The sequence below is a fragment of the Pinus tabuliformis genome, chromosome 1_1 (assembly GCF_031772625.1).
Source record: "Pinus tabuliformis cultivar Carrire ecotype Pingquan chromosome 1_1, CPIR1, whole genome shotgun sequence".
Taxonomy (NCBI): Eukaryota; Viridiplantae; Streptophyta; class Pinopsida; order Pinales; family Pinaceae; genus Pinus; species Pinus tabuliformis.
This window is the reverse complement of record NC_142297.1, coordinates 64,994,075-65,018,262: the sequence shown is the minus strand read 5'-3', so window position 1 is coordinate 65,018,262 and position 24,188 is coordinate 64,994,075. Positions and strand designations below refer to the sequence as shown.

Here is a 24,188-nt window from a genome sequence, read left to right as displayed (position 1 = left end):
GGTGGAGACAAATCACCACATCGATAGGGCAGATAGGGTTTGCCAGCTTTGTCACTTACAGGAGATAGAGACAGAGACACACTTCATCTTCGAATGCCTTGCTTACTACGAGATTCGAGGTTGTTTCCATTGTCTCTTCAGATCTTCTCAGACTTTGGCCAGCTTCCTCAAATCTGTTGATCTGAGATGCCTTGCACTTTATCTCCAGGAGGCCTTCAGATTTCGGGCCCATTTTCTTCAGCCCCCCACCAGATCGAACACCACATAGAAGATCACGGACATCTTTAGGGCGCTACCATCAGCGTGGGGCACCAAAAGAACCATTGACCGACCCACAGACACTGAGACCAGATCAGTGCGGTCCCGGGGGGGTCGACCCACCAGACTGCACCAGCGCTCCAGGATTGGATCCACCCCTGGGAGGCGCCCTAGAACCTCTAGGCGATAGCAGCGACAACCCAGTATGCCCACAGGACAACAGACTTTGACAAGCTTCTCTCAGTTTTCTTCTCTCGACCTCGGATGTTAGGAGTAGGAACTAGACAGGAGACTCCTTCCCCCCTTCTTCTTCTTCTCCTTCTCTGCTTCATCACAATGCTTTGTTTCGAAGCCGAGAGCTTCTAGCTTCTACATTTACATTTACTTAGATTATAGATGTATTTTCTACTTTTTAAAAGAAATGTTAAAGGGGATCGTTTGGTCCATCGGCTTGGCATGTTGTAATCATTGTAACCGACAATCCTGTTGACCTATTATGGTCATTTGTTGGACATTAATAAAATTATCTTATCTTATCTTATCTCCTTTCAGCTGACAAAGGGGGGAAAATGTCAATGAAATTGACAAGTGGTTGTCAGACTGAAAGTCTTGACAACATCAATGAAGTAGCCAATGGGCATCTTCATTAGCCAGTGGGCAATCATCATCAACAGATACGTCAGTCAGCGGTCATCACATTTTGTCAGTGGACACAGGGTTTTGATTTCAAGCAAAGGACAGTTGGATCCTTTTGTAGCTTGGCACGTGATGGAGTTGTCAAGCGACATCCAGAGATGAATTAGAAATGCAACTGATTCATGTTCTCTTCAGATTTGAGTTTTTTCAGCATCCAACTTTGGCGTTTTTTCAGGCAAATGATTTTTGAGGATCGACTTGAGAACTTGGAAGATGGGTCCTTGTTTGTTTTGGATTTATCATTGAGGGGGGGAATGTTAGCCTCACTCTCTTAAAAACAATTATAAATCCAAATAAAATAATTAATTAAATTAAATCATGAGAGTTAGTTTCTCTAGTTTCTCAAACTAAGGAGTCTAGTTTTGGATGAGAGATTCTCTCCAACTAGCTCTCATAAATTAGTGTAAGCTGAGAAAATGTCTCAACCAAATGAGTCTAAGATAGATGCACTATCTTAAGATCACTTGCTCATGTCTTTAAATGTATTATTAAATTATTTGAATAAGAGAGAATTACATGAGCATGAGAGACCACATGATGGCTCTCTGCCTTTTCCGTGAGTTTATTGTTTGTGAGTTAATTTGCTGTACATATGGTTTTATGGCTTTGTGATATGGCTGTATGATTCTCCTTCAATAACACATTGATTTTTGGTCAATGTGACCCTGCAAAAACCCCCTACAACTCTTGGGGAAAACCAGTTTGAGAGTTATTCTTTATTTCACCCTGCAAAAACCCCCTACAACTCTTGGGGAAAACCAGTTTGAGAGTTATTCTTTATTTCTGAAAATGCTTTTACAGAGAAACTAAAATACACAGTGAAAATTCCAGCAACCACAAATTACAACTTATCTGGATTTCCGTGCTTGAACTCCGCCTCAAAAATTGTGCCAATCAGCAAATAGCCAAAACATAATTTTTTCCAGCAATAAAACAACATTAAATGCTGTACGGTCTGCCTTCGAAAATGTGCCTAGAACTTGTTGTATGTTGAAATTTGGTACCGGAGGACGGTGGTTCCCTTAGGCTTTGATCTTTGGCCTAGGGAAAAGTGTCCAAAAGAATTTAATTTTTCTCCTAAAGTGACTTTATAATTTTATAAAGTTAAATCTAATTTAAAAGTGACTTTAAGTGATAAAGTTACTAAGTCTAATTTTAAAGTAAATGAAAAATTAGAAAGGAAAAGTGACTTTGGAAATAAATGACTAAGTGGGTCTTTATTAAAGTGGGGTGAATTAAAAAATAGAAAGTAAGATTTAAATGAGCATTTAATCTCAGCCATTGATCTAAATCTATTTCAGCCATTAGATTTAGAGATCACCCAAAAGTCACTTGGATCACCCAAAAGTCACTTGGAGTTATATTAAAGGAGGAAAAGGAGGAAAAGGTCATTCATTCTTTCATGAGCAGATTGGGAGAAGGAGAGCAAGAGAGCAAGAGAGATTTCTGAGCAGGGAGGAGAAGGAGACAGCAGCTTGGCAGACATTCCAAGGCAGCAGTTGAGCAGATTTGTACACCTGATTCAGCACATAGTGAAAGATAGATTTTTGCACAAAAATCGAGGAGCAGTTTGCTGATTTTTTTGCACACAAAACGGAGGCCGTACAACATTTATTGCTGTCCTGTTTGCTGTAATTTCCAAATCGCTGTGAGGCACGGGAAAGGAGATAAGTTGTAAATTTGCTTGCTGATTTTTTGCTGAATAATTCTCACTGTAAAAAGACAATTTTCAGAAATAAAGAAGAGCTCTCAAACTGGTTTTCCCCAAGAGTTGTAGGGGGTTTTTCTAGGGTCAAGTTGACCAAAAATATCAGTGTTTTAATGTGTTTTAATGGCTGTTTTTGATTGCTGATTTTTAATTCTGCAATTCCCAGCATTCTGAAAAATTTCCAGAATTTGTGTTTTCAGCAATATTTATTTTTTCAGTCTGTTAAATGTATGGTTATGGGAATGGGCATTTAACTACATGGGAGAAATAAGGAGAAACTGAAAACCGGGGTGGGAAAACAGAAATTTCTACATTGTATTGAGTATGGAACATACATATTTCAGCAGTACGATTGCCTCGAAATTTGTGCCCAAACTTGCCTTGAAATTTGTGCCCAAACTTGCCCCGAAATTTGTGCCTTTCTCTTGCTGTATAGTTTTGCCTTTGGATGCTTGCCAATAAACGCTGTTGCGTAGATTCGCTGAAATGTCTTCTTGTTGCTCTCCTTCACTTCCTCACTGCTTAGAAATTTTCTCCTTGCTCTCTCTTTTCTTTCTCTCAAATGCTCATGAAAGAATAAATTGATATTTTCCTCTTCTCTTCTCCTTTTACTCTCTAAATGACCTTTTGGGTTACCCTAAGATCTAATGGCTGAGATTCATTTAGATCTAGGGATGAGAATAAATGTGCATTTAATTCTCACTTTCTATTTTTTAACTCACCCACTTAAATAAAGTCCCACTTAGCCTTTTATTTCCATAGTCACTTTTTCACTTTCTAATTCTTTATTGACTTTAATAAAGTCACCTTGAAATTAGAATGTAACTTTACCACCTATAAAGTCACTTTTAAATTAGAATGCAACTTTACCACTTATAAAGTCACTTTTAAATTAAATTGACTTTACCACTTATAAAGTCACTTTAGGAGAAAAGTACAAATAAATTTGGACACTTTTCCCGAGGCCAAAGATCAAAGCCTTAGGGAACCACTTGTCCTCTGGTACCCAAATTTTAAGAAAAATGTCATATGATATGGCTGACGACATTTCCTGGAAGTTTTGGTCATGTTTCGGTGTTTCGCTATGTTTCTAGTATTGGTACACCACCACTTATAAAGTCACTTTTAAATTAGAATGTAACTTTACCACTTATAAAGCCACTTTAGGAGAAAAGTACAAATAAATTTGGACACTTTTCCCTAGGCCAAAGATCAAAGCCTTAGGGAACCACTTGTCATCTGGTATCCAAATTTTAACAAAAATGTCATATGGTATGGTCGACGACATTTCCGGGAAGTTTTGGTCATGTTTCGGTGTTTCGCTATGTTTCTAGTACTGGTACACCACCCAAGAAGGTGTTTCATGAACCAAATCCATGATATCAGTCTCCGATGAAGACTACATTACAACTCATGTATGTAGGGTCAAATTGGTTGAAAGAATTGTTAAAATTTTGGAGCACCTATTTGGGATCAACTATCGTACATTGTAATTCAGGAGGTTATTTCTGTCAAACTTCCTGTTTATGGATGGTGATCTCTCATTTTTGAAACTTGCTGCCTTATGAAGTAAGGTTACTCCACTAATGGATAACAAAAATAAAGAAATTTCAACTACAACTTCCTAGGCCATGTTGCTTTTTCTCCAAGTAAGGTTGTTACATTCAAAGGTGATAATTTTGACCATGTGCGTCTAAAATTGCCATAAGTATCCTTCTTTAAGTAGGCTGCTGTATCATCTAATAGAGCTTCTGTCCTTAATGCAGGAACCACAACAGATAACTAAAAATGTTGAGGGAAAATGATTAGGGTGCTATTATCAATGTACAAGGGTGTGTGTCCAAATGTTCCTTTTGGCAAAACCTCTTGTTGATGTGATGTCCATAGTTTTAACAACTTAAGGCTGAGACTTCGAATACCTTCTTGGTGCCCAATATCCACTACTTATTTGTGGGTAAGGGTCCATTTATAAGGACTATTTGTCTTTGATTTATGTCCAAGCCATACTTAATCTTATCAAGTACCACAAAGGTCTCTTGGCATTTATTATTGGTTTTCTGCAGATAGATAATTTGGTTGGAACAAAACTAGATTGACAGACCCACCAAAAATACCATTGAGCAACGACTACTACTACTTGCACTGTGGCATGTGTAATTTTCCTCCTTCCTATTCAAGAATAAATTATGAAGTGTCTGAACTACTGCATTAGATTGTTGTTGACATTGATGGAAATAAAAATGAACTTTTCTGAGTTTTTTTGTTTGCTAAGTTGGGTGAGTCCTGAGATGACTGCACGCTTAACTTTTGGTTTGAGAAACTGCGACCAAGGGGCATCTAAGCTGTCAACATCACCCAGGGATTGCACCTGACCTGGGCACACTAAACCTTAACATGGCTGGATTTTTTTTCGCACGGAGTTTCGAACCAGTCACGTTCACATCATGGAGTCCCTTGACAGTACACCCCATCACCTCTATGCTCCATGGTTGAACTTTTCTGATTTTATTTTTCTGTATTATCAGAATTTTTTATGATAAGGTGTCAAACCAAGGTCCAAATTTATTGTGTTGAAATCCTATAAGCAGCTGGAAAAATAACCTTTGGAAAATATCACAAAAGGACTGACTGATATCTGGTGTAATCCAACTACTGTTGAAATTTGACTTGAAATTTAAGGGATCAGAAGAGTTGCTCTGTTCATATTGCATCCTATATTTATCAGAAAATCAATGGGAACACGCGTTGTTAAATGTAATAAAACAGGATAAGTTTTGTTGCATTTATTGAAAACCTATTTTCCACTCTGTGCTGTTAAGTTCTCAACAATTTGAACACTGAATGAGTTATACTCTTTTAGGCCCACAGACCAACTTTTTGTGGTCATTGTTGGATGATGATAAAATTATCTCAGATTATCTTATATAGTGGTTACTAATTCTCTATTTGTTTCAAAATTCAATGTGTGCTAAATTGCTACCATGATGACTCATTATAAGGCATTGATTTGCTGAAACTTGTAATGAGCTATCATGCTATCAATTGATGGCACTCTTGTACTATGAATAATGCCCCCGTTATCTTTATGGTCCCAGATTTGTGACGTGTTAATGTATTTTTGTATGGAATTGGGTGGAAAAGTTAATGCTTTTTGTTTCCATTTTCTTGATATGTTATGGATTGATTTACCTGACCTGATATGTTGCATTGTTGCTATTTAACATTGCAGGTGGAAGAGAAAGGTTTAACTCCAGAAGTGGCTGATAGCATTGGATCTCTTGTACTAAAAAAAGGAATGCCACTGCAGATGCTGGCTGAGCTTAAACAGGAAGGCAGCTGTTTTCTGCAGCATGATGGTTCTGTACATGCACTTAATGAACTTGAAATTTTGTTTAAGTATCTAGAGCGTTCAGGTTGTCTAAACAAGATAGTATTTGATCTTAGTCTTGCAAGAGGTCTTGACTACTACACTGGAGTGATATATGAAGCCGTTTTCAAGGGCAGCACACAGGTTATTGACACGTGCTTTTCTTTACTTTACTCAAAGAATTTTCCTTTTCAAGTTTTGTTTTTTTTTTTTTTTTTTTTCACTGGCTTCATCTTATTATGTTAATTTTAGGTATGTTCTATGCTGAGAGCAAATTTACTTCATTGTTCCATATTAGTTCAATATCAATTCCAGATTAGTGATCACATTTAGCATGATAGTAAAATGCAGATAAAACATAAACATAAACACCAGAAAACAAGCCAAGACAAGAGGACACAAGATGTGGCACCAGCCAGGGACAAATCCCAGTGTGGGGAAACCCTTGATCAATTTATCTTCTGAAATAGTTCAGCAGAGCGAGAGATAGTACATATACATCAGAAGTCAACACTTTGACTTGACAAGATAAGAGCAGAGATCTTCACCATGAAGATGACACAATAGTTTGATGACAAGGACCGCAGATCTGAACTCAAGTGAAGGCACACTTATCAGATCTCATTCTTCAACTGATTCTCCAAGGTGATTCCATCACCATGCTACATCCATCATCACTATGCTGCACTCATCAACACTATGCTTCACTTCACTGTGCTACAATCATCAACACTATGCTGCACTTCACTGTGAGATAAGGCTTTATACACAAAGATGCTGAGATTGATATCACAGAAATTGTGATTATGTCAAGTATGAATCTAACCCAGAATTCATAATAATACAGTGCCTATTTTCTGCTCCATCTATCCGAGGACTATATTGACTACGACTTTAATTTACAGGTATGCCAAGAATGATACAAGAACATAACTCCTTGCATCCTTCTGTCATGCGTTCCTAGTGCACATTTAAACACTGTGTTTTGGAGTCTCCGTTAGCTGCATATAAAACACTTATTGATAGCATCCTAGTGCACCCTAAGTGCTGCAGTTAGGAGCCTTCTCTAGCTGCTGTGTGTTTCCTTATATAGCGTGAAAGGATCTCCCCTTACTGTGGATTAGATCTCCCTTTGAGGACTGCGGCTAGGGCAGCATAGAAACCCTCATTAACTGCGGACTAGATGTCTTCTTCCTCTGCGGTTTATATGTCTCCTTCATAAAAGTGTTAAGGTCTGTCCTCCATGACAGCGTTAGGATCTCTCCATGAGAACAATAGTATCCAGCCTTCATGACTGTGTTATGGTCAAGGGCATGCTTTATTGACTGTGCCTTGATCTCAATTAGAACAGAAGTTAGGGATCCCTCATTTAGGACAATGTATCCTCTTGGGGACTTCCCCTTCCACTAAAGCCCAAAACAGTGGAAAGGAAGAGATCACAAGGTGTGTCGAAAATGACTTGAATGCCACCTCTATTTATACTAAAACGTGGAGGACAAGTGGGGGTAATTTGGTTGCTGGCCGACCTTGACGAATTGTCACATAACACAAATAAATTCGTATCTCCATGAATACATGTCAGAAACAGATGATCTTTAGATCAATCCTACACCTCTCGACGAGAGGAATCCAAGAAAAATATCAGCTGCCATAAATAATTAGATCCACATGGAGTTTGGCCCTAGTTGCCAATTTTAACATATCATGATGAAGTTAAAATGCCCCAGATTTATCATTAAGTTGGGGGGGGGGGGGGAACATTAGCACCATTCAATTTGGTCACCTTCAGTTAAGAAGCCATGAGTGGGGGGTTTCTATTCTGCCACTGTCACCCAGGATTTGTACCTGGCCCCAATCACTGTTGTATGTGATAGTGAGCATCCACAAGCTCTAGCATGTCACTTGGTAGGACTTGAACCTCAGTGGGCACTTCATTAGTTGCTTGCTTTCAATGCCCTGGCATGCATGCGATCATTGACCCTTAGTTTTTAGATTGAAATGGAGATGTTTGATTCAGTCAAATATGCTATTTACTTTTGTGTGAGTGAACTCTGAAGCAGTAAACTATTTTATTCTAGGCTATTTTCACTGAAGAAATCTATGTAGACAACATATATTGACAATATTAGTAGATTAGTCGAATTTGTAGAAATTCCACGAAATTCTGATCTGCTAATATGAACAATCTGAAAGACAATTTTTGTTCATATAAACACAGAATTTCTCTACCAAATTTGTAGCGGAGTAGAACAAAAATAAATGCACAATTCACACAACTATTTTTCTAATGAACCCAACTGGGAAAACCCTTGCTTGCTTGAGAATTTTTATTGAAGAATGAGCAATAGATCTCTTATAAATAACCTTGCTTCAATAGAGAATAAAAATTGATCTTTGAGTCTTGAACTAGGCTTGAAACAACCTTGCAAGATCCCACCCCGGTTTTCAATGTTACCTTATTTCTCCCATATAGTTAAATGTCTTTTCCCATATCCATACATTCAACAACTGAAAAAATAAATTTTTGCTGAAAACACAAATTCTGGAAATTTTACAGAACGCTGGAAAATGTAGAAATAAAAAATCAGCTGGTACAAATAGCCATTTAACACATTTGAACATAGTGATTTTTGGTCAATGTGACTCTGGAAAAACCCCCTACAACTCTTGGGGAAAACCAGTTCAAGAGCTCTTTCTTATTTCTGAAAAAATGCTTTTACAGTGAGAAATATTCAGCAAAAATCAGCAAGCAAATTTTACAACTTATCTCGTTTTCCGTGCCCCACAGCCAACTGGAAAATACTAGCAAACAGCAAAACATAACAGCAATAAATGCTGTACGGCCTCCTCTATTTTCGTGCCCACTTTCAGCCTTAAATGCTGCTGTATGGCCTGCAATAAATACGCTGTACGAACCTCGATTTGCGTGCAGAAAAACAGCAATACGCTGTACGGATTTCCTTGGAAAATGTGCCAGCAAATTGCTCCTTGATTTCTGTGCAAACTTCTCCCCGATTTTTGTGCAAACAGCTGTACGGATTTCTAGAAAATTGTGCCAAAATCTGCCTTTCACTGTGTGCTAACTCAGCTGTACGGATTTGCTAAACTGCTGCCTTGGAATGTGTGCCAAGCTGCTGTCTCCTTCTCCTCCCTGTCCAGAAATCTCCCTTGCTCTCTTGCTCTCATTCTCTCAATCTGCTCATGAAAGAATGAATGACCTTTTCCTCCTTTAATCTAACTTTAAGTGACTTTTGGGTGATCCCTAAATCCAATGGCTGAAATATATTGAGATCTAGGGCAGAGATTAAATGCTCATTTAAATCTTACTTTCTATTTTTTAATTCACCCCACTTTAATAAAGATCCACTTAGTCATTTATTTCCAAAGTCACTTTTCCTTTCTTATTTTACATTGACTTTATTAAAGTCACTTTAAAATTAGACTTTAGTAACTTTATCACTTAATGTCACTTTTAAATTAGATTTGACTTTATAAAAATTATAAAGTCACTTTAGGAGAAAAATTAAATTCTTTTTGGACACTTTTCCCTAGGCCAAAGATCAAAGCCTTAGGGAACCACCTGTCTTCCGGTACCAAATTTCAACACTCCCTCTTACCGAGGAAGGTGTTCCTCACCACGCCCATCTTGTCTCTGAAGTAGTCATGCTTGCCCCGTGGTAAGGCTTTGGTAAGAATATCTGCAACCTGCTCATCAGTGGGAATATACTCAAGCTTCACAGCTCCTTTCTGAACACAGTCTCTGATGAAATGATATTTGATCCCGATATGCTTTGACCTGTCATGAAACACTGGATTCTCCGTGAGTTTAATGCAACTCTGATTATCACAGTAAGTCACTGACCAAATAAGCCAAACAACATCTTGCGAAGCCAGATGGCCTCACAACTAGCTAGACTGGCTGCCATATACTCTGCTTCCGCTGAACTCAATGCTACTGACTGCTGCTTCCGGCTGAACCATGACACTACTGCCGAAGCCAACCCAAAACAGCACCTTGAAGTGCTCTTCCTATCAGAAGCACAACCTGCCCAATCAGAATCAGTATAACCTGCCAATCTCACTCCATCCCCCTACCTGTAGTCCAGACCATAATCCACTGTCCCCTGCAAGTACCGCAAAATGTGTTTTGCAGCCACTCAGTGAACCTTCCTAGGCTCACACATAAACTGACTCATCGTGTTGACTGCAAAACAAATATCTGGTCTAGTGTTGACCAAATACATCAAGGAACCAATCAGCTGCCTGTACAATGTGGGATCCACCAACTCGGAATCCGAAGCATGAAGCTTCTTCCAGTGGGTGATCATCGGTGTCGACATGGGTCTACAATCCTCCATGTGGAATCTGCTAAGGATGTCCACAATATACTTCCCTTGCCCCAGGAAGAAATGCCCCTCCTCCTGCCACACCTCCAAACCCAAAAAGTAATGCATCAAGCCGATGTCCTTCATCTCAAACTCCGCCGCAAGATCTCTCTTGCAGTGCTCTATGAGTCTCTCTGCACCTGTAATGACCAAGTCATCCACATACAACACCAGAATGAGAGGCTCCTCACCTATCACAATAAAGTAAAGGTTTGGATCTGCCTCACTTTTTGTGAAACCCAACCCTTGCAAGTATGTATCTATCCCGGAGTACCAAGCTCTGGGAGCTTGCTTCAGGCCATAAAGGGCCTTCTTCAGTCTGCACACATGGGACTCCTTCCCATGCACCTCAAAGCCCTGTGGCTGCTCAATGTACACCTCCTCCTGTATGAAGCCATTGAGAAATGCAGTCTTCACATCCATCTGGTGGATCTTCCAACCCATCTCTGCCGCTATCGATATAATGGAGTGGATCGAAGTATATCGAGCCACGGGAGCGAAGGTCTCCTCATAATCAACTCCCTCTACCTGGGAGAACCCTCTAGCCACAAACCTCACTTTGAATTTCTCAATGCTGCCATCTGCAACATGCTTTACCTTGTAAAGCCATCTAGAAGTAACCACGTATTTGCCCTCTAGGCCTCGGCACCACCTCCCAAACATCATTCTTCATGATAGAAGAATACTCCTCCTGCATGGCCTCTCTCCAGACTTGCTGGCTAGCTGCCTCCTCATAGCTAGAAGGCTCAGAGTCAAGGATGCTGGTAACCATTGCCATATAGCTACAAAACCTCTCAGGTGGTCTACTTTCTCTGACCGGCCTCTTAGGCTCAGCAACAAATGTGGCATCTCTCAAGGTGTCTTGAAGCTACTTGGGCTTCCTCTTCCCTGAGTGCACTTCTCCAACTGGAGAATGAAACTCCTCCTCCTCATCATCATCAGGAGCCTGAACTCCTGACTGTCTGTCTGCTGTCCTCCTGCCTGCACCTGAACCTGCAGAAGCTGAGGTACCATGTGAACTGTCCATTAGTGGACTCCCTAGTGAACTGCTTTGCATGCTGCCCGGAGCACCACCTCTGGCTCGGCGAGCCACTGCTCACTAACGGACCTGACATCCTCATAGATGTACCTCTGGATCCTCCTGATCCCTGCCCACTGGATCCCTGCGACTGACTCAACTGCTGTTGAGGGTCTGGCTGATCCAGATACTCTAACTCCCGTGATCTCCTAAAGGCCCTATCCTCCTCGAACTTCACATCCCGCCTGACAACAACTTTCCTCTGTGCAGGAATGTAAATCTGAAAGGCCTTTGAGGTCTCACTGTAGCCCACAAAGTTACCCTTCTCTGCGGTGGGCTCTAGTTTGGTCCTCTTCTCCTTGGGTATGTAGGAGTATGTAATGCATCCAAAGATACGAAGATGACCAATATCAGGCTTCTTCCTAGAAAAAGCCTCCTCCGGAGTCATGTGCCCCAAGGCACGATGCAGAGTCCTGTTCTGCAAAAAAACAGCTGTGTTGCAGGCCTCTGCCGACAAGAACAATGGCAACCCCTGATCATGTAACATGGCTTTGGCAACCCCTACGATGGATCTGTTCTTCCTCTCCGCAACCCCGTTCTGCTGGGGGTTGTAAGGAACAGTGAACTCCCTCCTAATGCCCGCCTCCGCACAATAGTCAACAAACTCTCCAAGGGTGTACTCTCCCCCATTGTCCGACCTCAGGGACTTGATCTTCCGACCTGTCTGTCTCCACAAGAGCTCTAAACTCCTGAAACCGCTTGAAGACGTCACTCTTGGTCTTCAAAAAATAAATCCAGGTCCTCCTGGAGTGATCATCAATGAATAAAACATAGTACTCATATCCACTCAAGGAAACATGAGACATCCGACTGCTCACATCGGAATGAATCAAATCAAGTATCCCAGTCGCTCTGCTGTCACTGCTGGGAAAAGGGGATTTGGCAAACTTGCCCATCGCACATCCTCTGCAAGTATCAAAGTGATCAGTACTGAAATCTGGCACACCTGTAGTGATCTCCCGCAATGTCCTCAAGGCTCCATGATACATATGTCCCATTCTGCGGTGCCAAATCTCACAGAGCTCAGAACTGCTAGCTCTGCTGTCGGTACTACTGTTCAATGCCACAAGGGACTGGAATGCAAACTTGTACACCTTTGCATGGCGTACACCTATCACTCTGGCTGAATCAGTTGGAGTGCCCCTGGGATACATCAACACCTGTCCTCCCCTGAACAGTACCTCATAACCTCTGTCCTCCAAAGCTGAGACAGATATGAGGTTCTTCCTCATCCCTGGCACATAAAGAACATCTGTCACCTTCAAGGGAGGTTTGGACTCCCTCTGAAATGTCAGTGTCCCCACCCCGACTGCTCTAACAACTCTATCATCACCGAGTACTACCTCAATATCTGTGCCACTCTCTGAAAGCTCTGAGAAGTAGTCACGGACTCCTATCATGTGACGTGAAGCCCCACTGTCCACATACCAGATATCCGAAGATGCTCCACTAATATACCAGATAAAGATGCTCCGCTAATCGAGGGAAAAGCATGCTCCCTCTGAACCTGTGTGGTAGGTGATCCTGCACTAGAGGACCCATATGCAGTGAATCCAAACTCTTGGTCAAAACGAATTGCAAAGTCCTCAACCTCTGCTGAAGCTGCCACGTTCTGGTTCTTCCCCTTCTTCCTCTTCTTCTCCTGACACACAACTGCATAGTGTCCCATCTGTTGACAATTCCAACACTTCACCTTGGAATAGTCCTTCTGTGTGTGACCCTGTTTACCTTTACTTTTGCCTTTGTCCCCACCATTGCTTGTGGAAGCCTGCTTCTTCCCTTTGCCTTTCTTGCCTCCTGCTGACAGTGCTACATCCTCATCCTGTTCAACTGGCTTGGCTGCCCCAAGCTGACCTTTCCTGATCTCTGTCTGAATGCAATCATCCCAAAACTTCTCCCATGTAGGAAGGGTCTCACGTGCACAAACCCCATCAGCGAAGTTCATCCATGAACGGGGGAGGCCATTCACTGCAATCTGCACCAACTCAGTGGGTGGAATGTCCTCTCCAATTGCTGCCAACTCATCTCTCACATTAGTAATCTTTGTGAGATATCCAGCTGCACTATCATTACCCATCTTAATCGTCTTCAACTTCTCCTTCAGGACCATTTTCCGGTTCTCATTGGTACTCTGGTAGAGATTGGACAATGCTATCCACATCTCATAGGCATTTCTCTTTCCTCTCACATGAGGAATGCAATGGTCTTTGACTCCGTCTAGAATCAGTCTCTTACCCTTGTTCTTTTTATACTCAGCCAACTGAGTAGCATCAGTAGGCACAACAACAGGGTTCTGTGTGGTATGCACCATGATGTCCCAGACTTCTGCCTCCTCAAAGATACTCTGCATTCTCTCATTCCAAACGCTGTAATTTGTATGCCCATCCAACCTATCCTCCACCCTCAATCCCAATGACATCCTGCTGTCCTAAAACTGAAAAATAGCACTGCTGTAGTAAAGATAAAAACTGTTGTTTGTGAAAAATCAGCGTGCTGGATTTTTCTGAGTGAAAAATCAGCAGGCTGTAATTTTCCTCCTTGCTGTCCCAAACTGCACTTCAGCACTCAAGCTTTGATACCATGTAAAAATTTCTCATTTCCCACCTCGGTTTTTAGTTTCACCTTATTTCTCCCATATAGTTAAATGCCCTTTCCCATATCCATACATTCAACAACTGAAAAAATAAATTTTTGCTGAAAACACAAATTCTGGAAATTTTATAGAATGCTGGAAAATGCAGAAATAAAAAATCAGCAGGTACAAACAGCCATTTAACACATTTGAACACAGTGATTTTTGGTCAATGTGACCCTGGAAAAACCCCCTACAACTCTTGGGGAAAACTAGTTCGAGAGCTCTTTCTTATTTCTGAAAAAATGCTTTTACAGTGAGAAATTTTCAGCAAAAATCAACAAGCAAATTTTACAACTTATCTCGTTTTCCGTGCCTCATAGCCAATTGGAAATTACTAGCAAACAACAAAATAGGACAGCAATAAATGCTGTACGGCCTCTTCAATTTTCGTGCCCACTTTCAGCCTTAAATGCTGTTGTATGGCCTGCAATAAATATGCTGTACGAACCTCGATTTGCATGCAGAAAAAATAGCAATACGCTGTACGGATTTCATTGGAAACTGTGCCAACAAATTGCTCTTCGATTTCTGTGCAAACTTCTCCCTGATTTCTGTGCAAACAGCTGTACGGATTTCTAGAAAATCGTGCCAAAATCTGCCTTTCACTGTGTGCTAACTCAGCTGTACGGATTTGCTAAATTGTTGCCTTGGAATCTGTGCCAAGCTGCTGTCTCTTTTTCCTCCCTGTCTAGAAATCTTCCTTGCTCTCTTGTTCTCATTCTCTCAATCTGATCATGAAAGAATGAATGACCTTTTCCTCCTTTAATCTAACCCTAAGTGACTTTTGGGTGATCCCTAAATCCAATGGCTGAAATAGATTGAGATCCAGGGCTGAGATTAAACGCTCATTTAAATCTCATTTTCTATTTTTTAATTCACCCCACTTTAATAAAGACCCACTTAGTCATTTATTTCCAAAGTCACTTTTCCTTTCTAATTTTACATTGACTTTATTAAAGTAACTTTAAAATTAGACTTTAGTAACTTTATCACTTAAAGTCACTTTTAAATTAGATTTGACTTTATAAAAATTATAAAGTCACTTTAGGAGAGAAATTAAATTCTTTTTGGACACTTTTCCCTAGGCCAAAGATCAAAGCCTTAGGGAACCACCTGTCCTCTGGTACCAAATTTCAACAATTTCTATACGCACTACCTAGAGGAATTGCTTTCCTCTCCAGTGATTCGCACAAGAATGCTTGACACCTTTCGCTCACAAGCTCACAAAATTATGATTACAATGTGTGCTTTTGTTCCTTCTTTATAGCAATTCGGATGGCTAAAATTAGTGAATTTTCTAATTAAAGAATGATTTTGTGATTGATTGAGTTGGCATGAGTTAATTGCATGTCAACTGCTTCAAACTCAATCACTTGTGTTTTTCGTCAATAAAATCCAGTGTTGTTAAAATCGCGATAAAATCGCGATTTTTTCAAAAAATCGCGATTTTTTCACCTTGCCGATCAAATCGCGATTTTTATACGAAAAATCGCCTACTTTTTTTTTGCCGATTTTTACTGAAAAAATCGCGCTTTTTTCAAAAATCGGGATTTTTTTCGAAAAAAGCGCGATTTTTAACGAAAAAATCGTGGGGGCTCAGGACAGCATAGTTTTATAACTTTTTTTGGGTTTTTTCATGCAATGTTTTTTGAAAGAAACAAATAATTTTTGAGTGGGGTAGCTTAATGATCAAGTCTAGGCCCTAGTATGGATATGCTATTCATGGTAATGTTAAATTCTTAAAGTAAAAGTGACATTCTCCTTAATCTTCATTTTCATCCTTTTACTTAAATTTTTAACATTACCATGAAATGACTCAGGATGTTTGAGAGTGGTTCTAGCCTCATTGGATTTCATATGGAGAAAGTAGAATTTTAGATTTCATTTAAAATTCAGCAGACTTATCAGTTTTTCAGGATTTCAGGATTGGGAAATTGTAATGTTTCCAGGTGACACCACCTGCCCGGGCTACCCCTGCCACCAGTAGATGACGTGGTCTACCTCCTATAGCTCCTACTTCTAGTTCTTCAACGTCTAGAGCACATCAGACTCCACTGCCATTTCCACCTGCACGGGCACCAGCATCTACATCTAGAGGGAAAGGGAAAGCTGTGGCATTTTCTCGCAAGAGGGGCAGAGGAAATCAATAGGATTAGACTTTCATTTTATTGTATATGACATTATGACATGATGAGATACATTATCATATTTTTTGTTGATATTTTGAGGCTGAGTTGGGACTCAGGAGTCAGGACTTAATATTCAGGACATGATTCAATGTTATGTGTGATTTTAGCGCTAGAAATGATATTAAACATCTTATATATTAGTTTTTTTATCATATTTATGTGTCAATGTATTTATTTTATGTTGTAGATGGTTTAGATATTAAAAAAATTGAAAAAAAATGAAAAAAAATGAATATTTTTGTACCAAACGATTTTTTCCCGCTTTTTTCCGATTTTTTCCCGATTTTTCCGATTCATTCCCCGCGCCGATTTAATCCCGATCGCGCTTTTAACAACACTGATAAAATCACACTAGAAAATCAAGAACTCGACTTAAAAATTTCAACACATCAATAACTGCAACCTAACTCGTCCTAATTTTAGGGACACTCCTAAATTATAGGAACTCGAGCATGCACAAGAAGGAACTCGAATTTGACTCCTTGAATTAAGGCACAAATGAAGGAATCAATTTTTCGCTACTATTTTCAACATTCCCTCTTAGCGAGGAAGCGATTCTCTACAACTCCCAACTTATCTCTGTGATGAAAAAAATTGTTTCTTGCCAATGCCTTGGTCAAGATGTTTGCTGTTTTCTCCCTTGTTGGAATGTACGATAACTTCACTATCCCTTTCTGCACACAATCTTTGAGATGATGGTACCTGATCTCGATATGCTTTGAGCGATCATGAAACACTAGATTCTTAGAGAGCTTAATGCAACTCTTATTATTGCAATGTATCATGGTAGGCTCCATGCTCTATTTGAAAAGTCCCACAAGTAACTTCCCCATCCAGATTTCTCGCAAGCTGCCTGACTAGTAGCCATGTACTCTACCTCTGCTGAATTGAGTGCAACTGGGCTTTGCTTCCTGTTGTACCAAGAAACAACTGTTGACCCAATGCTGAAGATGCCACATGAAGTACTCTTCCTGTCTGTGGAGCTCCTTGCCCAATCTACATTTGTGAAGCCCAATATTTGATCTAGAAAAATGACTTAGCTCAACCTGTGAAAAGACTCAAACCAAAGCGTGCATTGATAAGACAAGCAATTGAGGTAGATAAATGCGCCAAATGATTAAATGCAAAGGGAATTCTGCTCACTTAATGGTTGAGAATGAAAAATTGTCCCCCATGAAAGAGCAAGAAATTGTATTTGGGCTAGGAGAATGGGTGCGTGAGAGGCCTAAATCTTAAAACCAAAAGAATATGAATTTCAAAAGATTAGGGATGTCTTACTTATCTTGAGGACAAGTTGCACGTGAAAACATTGAGGGTGGACAAGATAAATACAAACAAGGCTTGGACTCTAAAACCATATAGCTCATAGAGATAAATGGATTATTGAGGAGAAAAATGTATCTATAGATCACAACCAAAGCTTTCTTAGGAGCTTATCGATTTGTTCATGCCATGGTTATTCTGTCTTGCCACCCTTGTTAATGATACTGCCACTATCCATTGGTTCATGGAAAGATGAAGTATGCATGTCATGATCTTTTCCCAAGCCTAAGTCTTGTATTCATCACAATCATGAGATGAATTCCCTTTCCCTCTATATGATCACACTGTTTAAAATAGGGGCTTCAACATTTATTGCCTTGCATGTACTGTGTCAATTTTCACCACCTCTGACAATCATTTACATAAGTTGCCCTTCCTCCCCAAACCCTCATTACTATTGACATTGTTGTCTAGGAGATTGCAATTCATTGAAATTTATGTGTAAATCTTCTAATATTGATCATGGCATGTTGACATATTACATCTTTTTGTTAAACAAGTTGTTTAGTGTCACAGTGGCAGTGTTTTGTCATTCATTTCCATTACTTTCTTTGGGATTGCAATGGCATATCTTTTTCCATCAACTATTATAGGTCACAAAAGTTGGACAAAGCATCGATATTTCAAGGCAAGTGGGCAATCATTCAAGACCTCAAAGAAGCCATTCGAGACTTCCCTCCTCTTTGGTGTTCTTGTCCTTGGTTTAAATGATGAGCTTGTCAGGGTGGGGGTGTTTTGTTGTTCATTTCCACTGCTTCCTTTGGGATTGCAATGATATATCTTTTTCCTATTTGAGTATGCTAATTGATGTGCTTGGGACCTCTTTCTCACTAGGACCCATGTGGACTCGATCTATGATCTAGGGTTATTTTTGGACATTAAGTTGTAGATAAGAGACTTTCCATTTTGATTATGTGAGCCTTAAGGGGATTTGCATGCTTTATTCATAGCACATTTGAGGATAAAATTTGATGGTCTCATTTGATGAACATGTCGATTTCTTGTGTGCTAATATCCAACTAAGCATCCCTTACCCCTTGACACTTACGCTTTAGTTTGCTACTATCCCCCATCGTCGTCACACCTTCCACTTTATAGTGAGCCTAGCGGGGATTTTTTCTTTGACCTATATGATAACACCTTGCATGATTCTATTCTTGGTGAGGCAATTCTTTTTAGGGCCTCAATGTTTGTACTATAGTTCCACAATAATTGCTCCCTAACAGGTTTGAAAACACTCTTTGCTTGCAAAAGATTGACCCAGGCTTAGTGGTCTTCATTGGATTTTAGATGATGGTTTTGGACCCCTTATTGCCTATGGGAGACACCTATATAGCTTGTGAAGTCTGTTAAGGTCCTATAAATTTTATAGGATGAGTTATTGTTTTACTTGATTATTTGGGTTTGAGAGCTGTATATAATATTTCATCCTGCAAATTATTTCCAAGAAAAATAGAAAAAGAAAAGAAATGGGCTTGCAAGACAAAATGCGCCTTTAAGATAAAGTAATTATGTATTAGCATAAATTAATTTTGTTTTAATAAAGTTAATCGTGTAATTTAAACACGATTAATTAATATGTAATAAAACCCGCAAGCGACAAAAGGCGATTGTCGTATCAGTTAAGTTCTATGCTCCATCTAACGGTTCGATGGACTCCTCGTTAGATCAACGGCCGACAAGGTTTTTCGGCCCCCTCTTACCCATCCTACCTTTATCCGCAGGGGGGATGTGAAAAGTGGTTTCCTCCCCGTCGGTCCCACCCTTACGTGTCACCTCCATGTTATTTCGCCTCCCCCCCACCATTTTGACCCCCTCTGGTATCCTCCAGTCTTCTCCCCCTTTTTCGCTAGCTCTTCCCGCGCTCTCCCCTTCACTCTTATTTCGACACCTGGCCATGTCCGTTACGTAATTAACATTTGACCTCACTGTCACTCCCACACCACTCACTGCCTACCACTTGCATTGCTGTCCCCACTCACCTCCACGTCATGTCTCCACATCATCCCCCACCTCCATGTCACCTTCCGCCTCCACATCATTTGTTTGTTTCATAATTAGTTAAATTATGGTTTTACCCCCCTATACAACACAATAATTTCAAACATGGTTTACAAACAACTGAGAATGAATTTTGAAAATCAGAAAGAGGTTTTTGTTGGTAACATCCTCATGCACAAAAATCTCTCTCAGTTTTGTAACAACTGTTATGGTTTGGGAGATTCAGATGAATCTTTGCAGGTATATTTTCCCGAATTTTCTTGTTTTCAGTCAGTGTTTTCAAATGCGGTTTCTGAGCAGGTGGAAATGAATTTTCAAAAATTGAAGAGGGTTTTGTTGCCAACATCATCATTTACAAAAACCTCTCTCAGTTTTCTAACAACTATTATGGTTTGGGATATACAAAGGTATTACAGGACCCTGTTTTTCAAAATTTTGGGAGGAAAAAGCTCAAATACAGTTAGTGATTTGGATGCCACCTCATCAAATAAGAATTGCTATCAAATTCGAATTGCTCTTCTTTGTCACCAACAATCCACAAAGATAGTGCCAAGTAGATTCATTAGTTTTGAATGTCCTATATTTCAGTTCTATTTGTGTAATACAGTTTGAGATATTTGTAACAAATCTTGATATTTTTTTCAAGATATTTTAGTTTAGAATTTTTATAAATACTTCATCATTTGAAGTAAGAGATGTTGGTTGTTGAATATAATTTCCTCTGCAAATTGTAATTTTCTATTTGCTAGAAGCATCAATAATACAAAGACATTCTTTACAGGATTCATGTGGTGTACGAATTGGTGATGTTTTTCTCCTGTTTATGTGTTTAATCATTGTCTTCTTTCTCTGTCAACATAACAAAAACTGTGATGAATAGGAAATGTTATACAGAACACCCTATTTTGGCTGTTAGTAATTTATATGTTTTCTGTTGAAGTCAAATTAAGGAATTCTTCATTGATCCTTAGTTTCTACTGAATCTTAAATTTCTTCTGTTTCATAACCCATTTAAAATTCTGAAAGATCCAATTAGTGCAACCTAGCTTGCCTTGTGAAACTCCTTCAAAATTTGATGCAGATCCAGTTAATCTTTAGACTCCATAGCCCAATGGAATTATAACAATTTAATCAACCAAGCAATCCAATAAAAAACAATTAGTACAGTAATAACTAGCCTAAAATTCACATCAAACATAGCTAAATTTTACAGAGAGATCCCTCTCTGAAGCTGGCAGGGCTAGATCCCAGCTTCCAAAGTGGTTTTGATGTTGTCCTATGTGTTTACTCCCTCAACCTCAAAAATACAGAACGACAACATAGTGGCGACCATACTGGGGATCTAATCCTTTAGATTCCCTAGAAAAGTGTATCAAGTTCCAGATCTGATTACTGACGGTGGACAGTGATCAGACACAAGAAGGTTGTATCATTCACCTGGCGACTCCACATTCAAAGTATCCAGAGCTTCAAAGTTTTTAGTGTGACTCCACTGTCAAAGAATCCAGATTTGTAGAAAACTCATGGCAACTCCACTGCAAGTTGATCAGATTTCTTTCTAAACAAGATGATAGGTTATGTGGCAAATCCTCTGTCTTGTGAAGTTTTAAAAGAAGTCAAGGATAAATTAGCTGATTTTCAAATTGATGAAGATTTTTCAACGACTGTGTTTTGTTCTTTGAAAATGAGAAAAATTTCTCCTGAAGGTAAAATTTGTTTTCTTGAGTTAATTGTTGAAAGATTCGAGAAGGATATTGAACTTTTGGATTATCAGATTCAGTCCTATAATTTCCGAGATCCTAAACAATTCTTGGAAAATCTTCCTTCTCCAAAACAAGAGGAGATTGTATTGCCTTTTGATTCGTAGATTGCTGAAAACTATGTTTTTGAGTACCAGACTGAAACTTAACAGTGGGAATCAGGTTTAACCTTGAGAATACCATTGATGAAATCATCCATGCTCAATCAGTGGATGCAAGCCTGCAAGGTAAACTAATTAATCATGCCTTTATTAATCCTATAACAAAGTACCTGGAGGTTCTTTTCAGCGCAAGTGTTCAATCATGTTTTCATGACCAGATCCAACAACAGTTGCAATTGCACTCTACAACTTTGATTTTATGGGCAAAAAGCCAAGCTGTCCTTTTGATTGTGCTAACAAACAGTCAAGCGACCCACTTGTTTCAACAACTACTTGACTGACTTCATTGGAATTTTTGTATTATTTGATTCAACATAATTTTCAGCAGTTTAGAGTAGGTAGCAGTGTGCAAATAAGCTCAACAATCTGAGCATCTTTTTCAAACATTATTGTCAGTTTCAGTTTCAGATAATAGTACAACTTTCAGTTCAATGTGTATTTCAAATTTCAGTTTGCAGAATGGGTTTGATTTCAGTTTGAGAGTTTTTCAGTAGCAAAGATTTTATGGCAGAACAGGTTGTAGATTTTGGGATCAGCCCAATGGATCAGGCTACTAGTCTACGATGTTCTTGGCACCTCACAAGGAGAGTGTCATCCCCTGCTGGAGCCACTGTTAGGGTCCTATAAATTTTGTAGGACGAGTTATTGTTTTACTTGATTATTTGGGTTTGAGAGATGTAAATAATATTTCATCTTGCAAATTATTTCCAAGAAAAAATAGAAAAAGTAAAGAAATGGGCTTGCAAGACAAAATGCGCCCTTAGGATAAAGTAATTATGTTTTAGCATAAATTAATTTTGTTTTAATAAAGTTAATCGTGTAGTTTAAACACGATTAATTAATATGTAATAAAAACTTGCAAGCGGCAAAAGGCAATTGTCGTATCTGTTAAGTTCTATGCTCCATCTAACGGTTCGATGGACTCCTCGTTAGATCAACGACTGACAAGGTTTTCCGGCCCCCCTTATCCATTCTACCTTTATCCGAGGGGGAGGGGGGCGAAAAGTGGTTTCTTCCCCGTCAATCCCACCCTTACATGTCACCTCCGTGTTATTTCACACCCCCCCTCACAAACCACTTACCATTTTGAGCCCCCTCTGAAATCCGCCAACCTTCTCCCCCTTTCCCGCTAGCTCTCCCCACGCTCTCCCCTCCACTCTTATCTCGACAGCTGGCCATGTCCGTTACGTAATTAACATTTGACTGCATTGTCACTCCCACACCACTCACTGCCTACCACTTGGACAACTGTCCCCACTCACCTCCACGTCATCCCCCACCTCCATGTCACCTCCTGCCTCCACGTCAATGTTCGTTTCATGGTCAGTTAAATTATGTTTTTTCCCCTATACAACACAATAATTTCAAACATGGTTTACAAACAGCGAAGAATGAATTTTGAAAATCAGAAAGAGGTTTTTGTTGCTAACATCCTCATGCACAAAAACCTCTCTCAGTTTTGTAACAACTATTATAGTTTGAGAGATTCAGATGAATCTTTGCAAGTATATTTTCCCGAATTTTCCTGTTTTCAGTAAGTGTTTTCAAATGCAGTTTCCAAGCAGGTGGAAATGAATTTTCAAAAATTGAAAGAGTTTTTCGTTGTCAATATCATCATTTACCAAAACCTCTCTCAGTTTTATAACAATTATTATGGTTTGGAATATACAAAGGTATTATAGGACTTATTTTTTCAGAATTTCGGGACGAAAAAGCTCAAAGACAATTAGTGACTTGGATGCCACCTCATCAAATAAGAGTTGCTATCAAATTCAAATTGCTCTTGTTTGTCACCAACAATCCACAAATATAGTGCCAAGTAGATTCATTAGTTTTGTATGTCCTATATTTTAGTTCTATTTATGTAATAGAGTTTGAGATATTTGTAACAAATCTTGATATTTTTTTCAAAGATATTTTAGTTTAGAATTTTTATAAATACTTCATCATTTGAAGTAAGAGATGTTGGTTGTTGAATATAATTTCCTCTGCAAATTGTGATTTTCTAGTTGCTGGAAGCATCAATAATACAAGGACATTCTTCACAGGATTCATGTGGTGTACGAATTGGTGATGTTTTTCCCTTGTTTATGTGTTTAATCATTGTTTTCTTTCTTTGTGAGTTTTGAAAAACTTAATTGCATAACAGAAACTGCGATGAATAGGATATGTTATACAGAACATGCTATTCTGGCTGTTAGTAATTTATATGTTATCTGTTGAAGTCAAATTAAGGAATTCTTCATTGCTCCTTAGTCTCTATTGAATCTTACATTTCTTCTGTTTCATAGCCTATTTAAAATTCTGAAAGATCTAATTAGTGCAACCTAGCTAGCCCTGTGAAACTCCTTCAAAATTTGATGCAGATATAGTTAATCCTTAGACTCCATAGCCCAATGGAATTATAACAATTTAATCAACCAAGCAATCCAATAAAAAACAATTAGTACAATAATAACTAGCCTAAAATTCACATCAAACATAGCTAAATTTTACAAAGAGATCCCTCTCTGAAGCTGGCAGGGCTAGATCCCAGTTTCCAAAGTGGTTTTGATGTTGTCATATGTGTTTATTCCCTCAACCTCAAAAATATAGAACAAAAACAGAGTCTTATGATCTATCACTTT

The 24,188-nt window shown here is 39.2% G+C and overlaps 1 protein-coding gene across 1 annotated transcript in view; it reads left to right on the top strand.

The window, feature by feature from the left end:
• The window catches only part of LOC149211590 (Class II aaRS and biotin synthetases superfamily protein), a 91,282-nt gene that overhangs the window by 44,890 nt on the left and 22,204 nt on the right, over positions 1 to 24,188 (top strand). Inside the window, exon 5 of the mRNA XM_089391547.1 lies at positions 5,892 to 6,173. Within this exon, the coding sequence (XP_089247673.1) occupies positions 5,892 to 6,173 (282 nt within the window). The remainder of the gene's footprint in view (positions 1 to 5,891; positions 6,174 to 24,188) is intronic.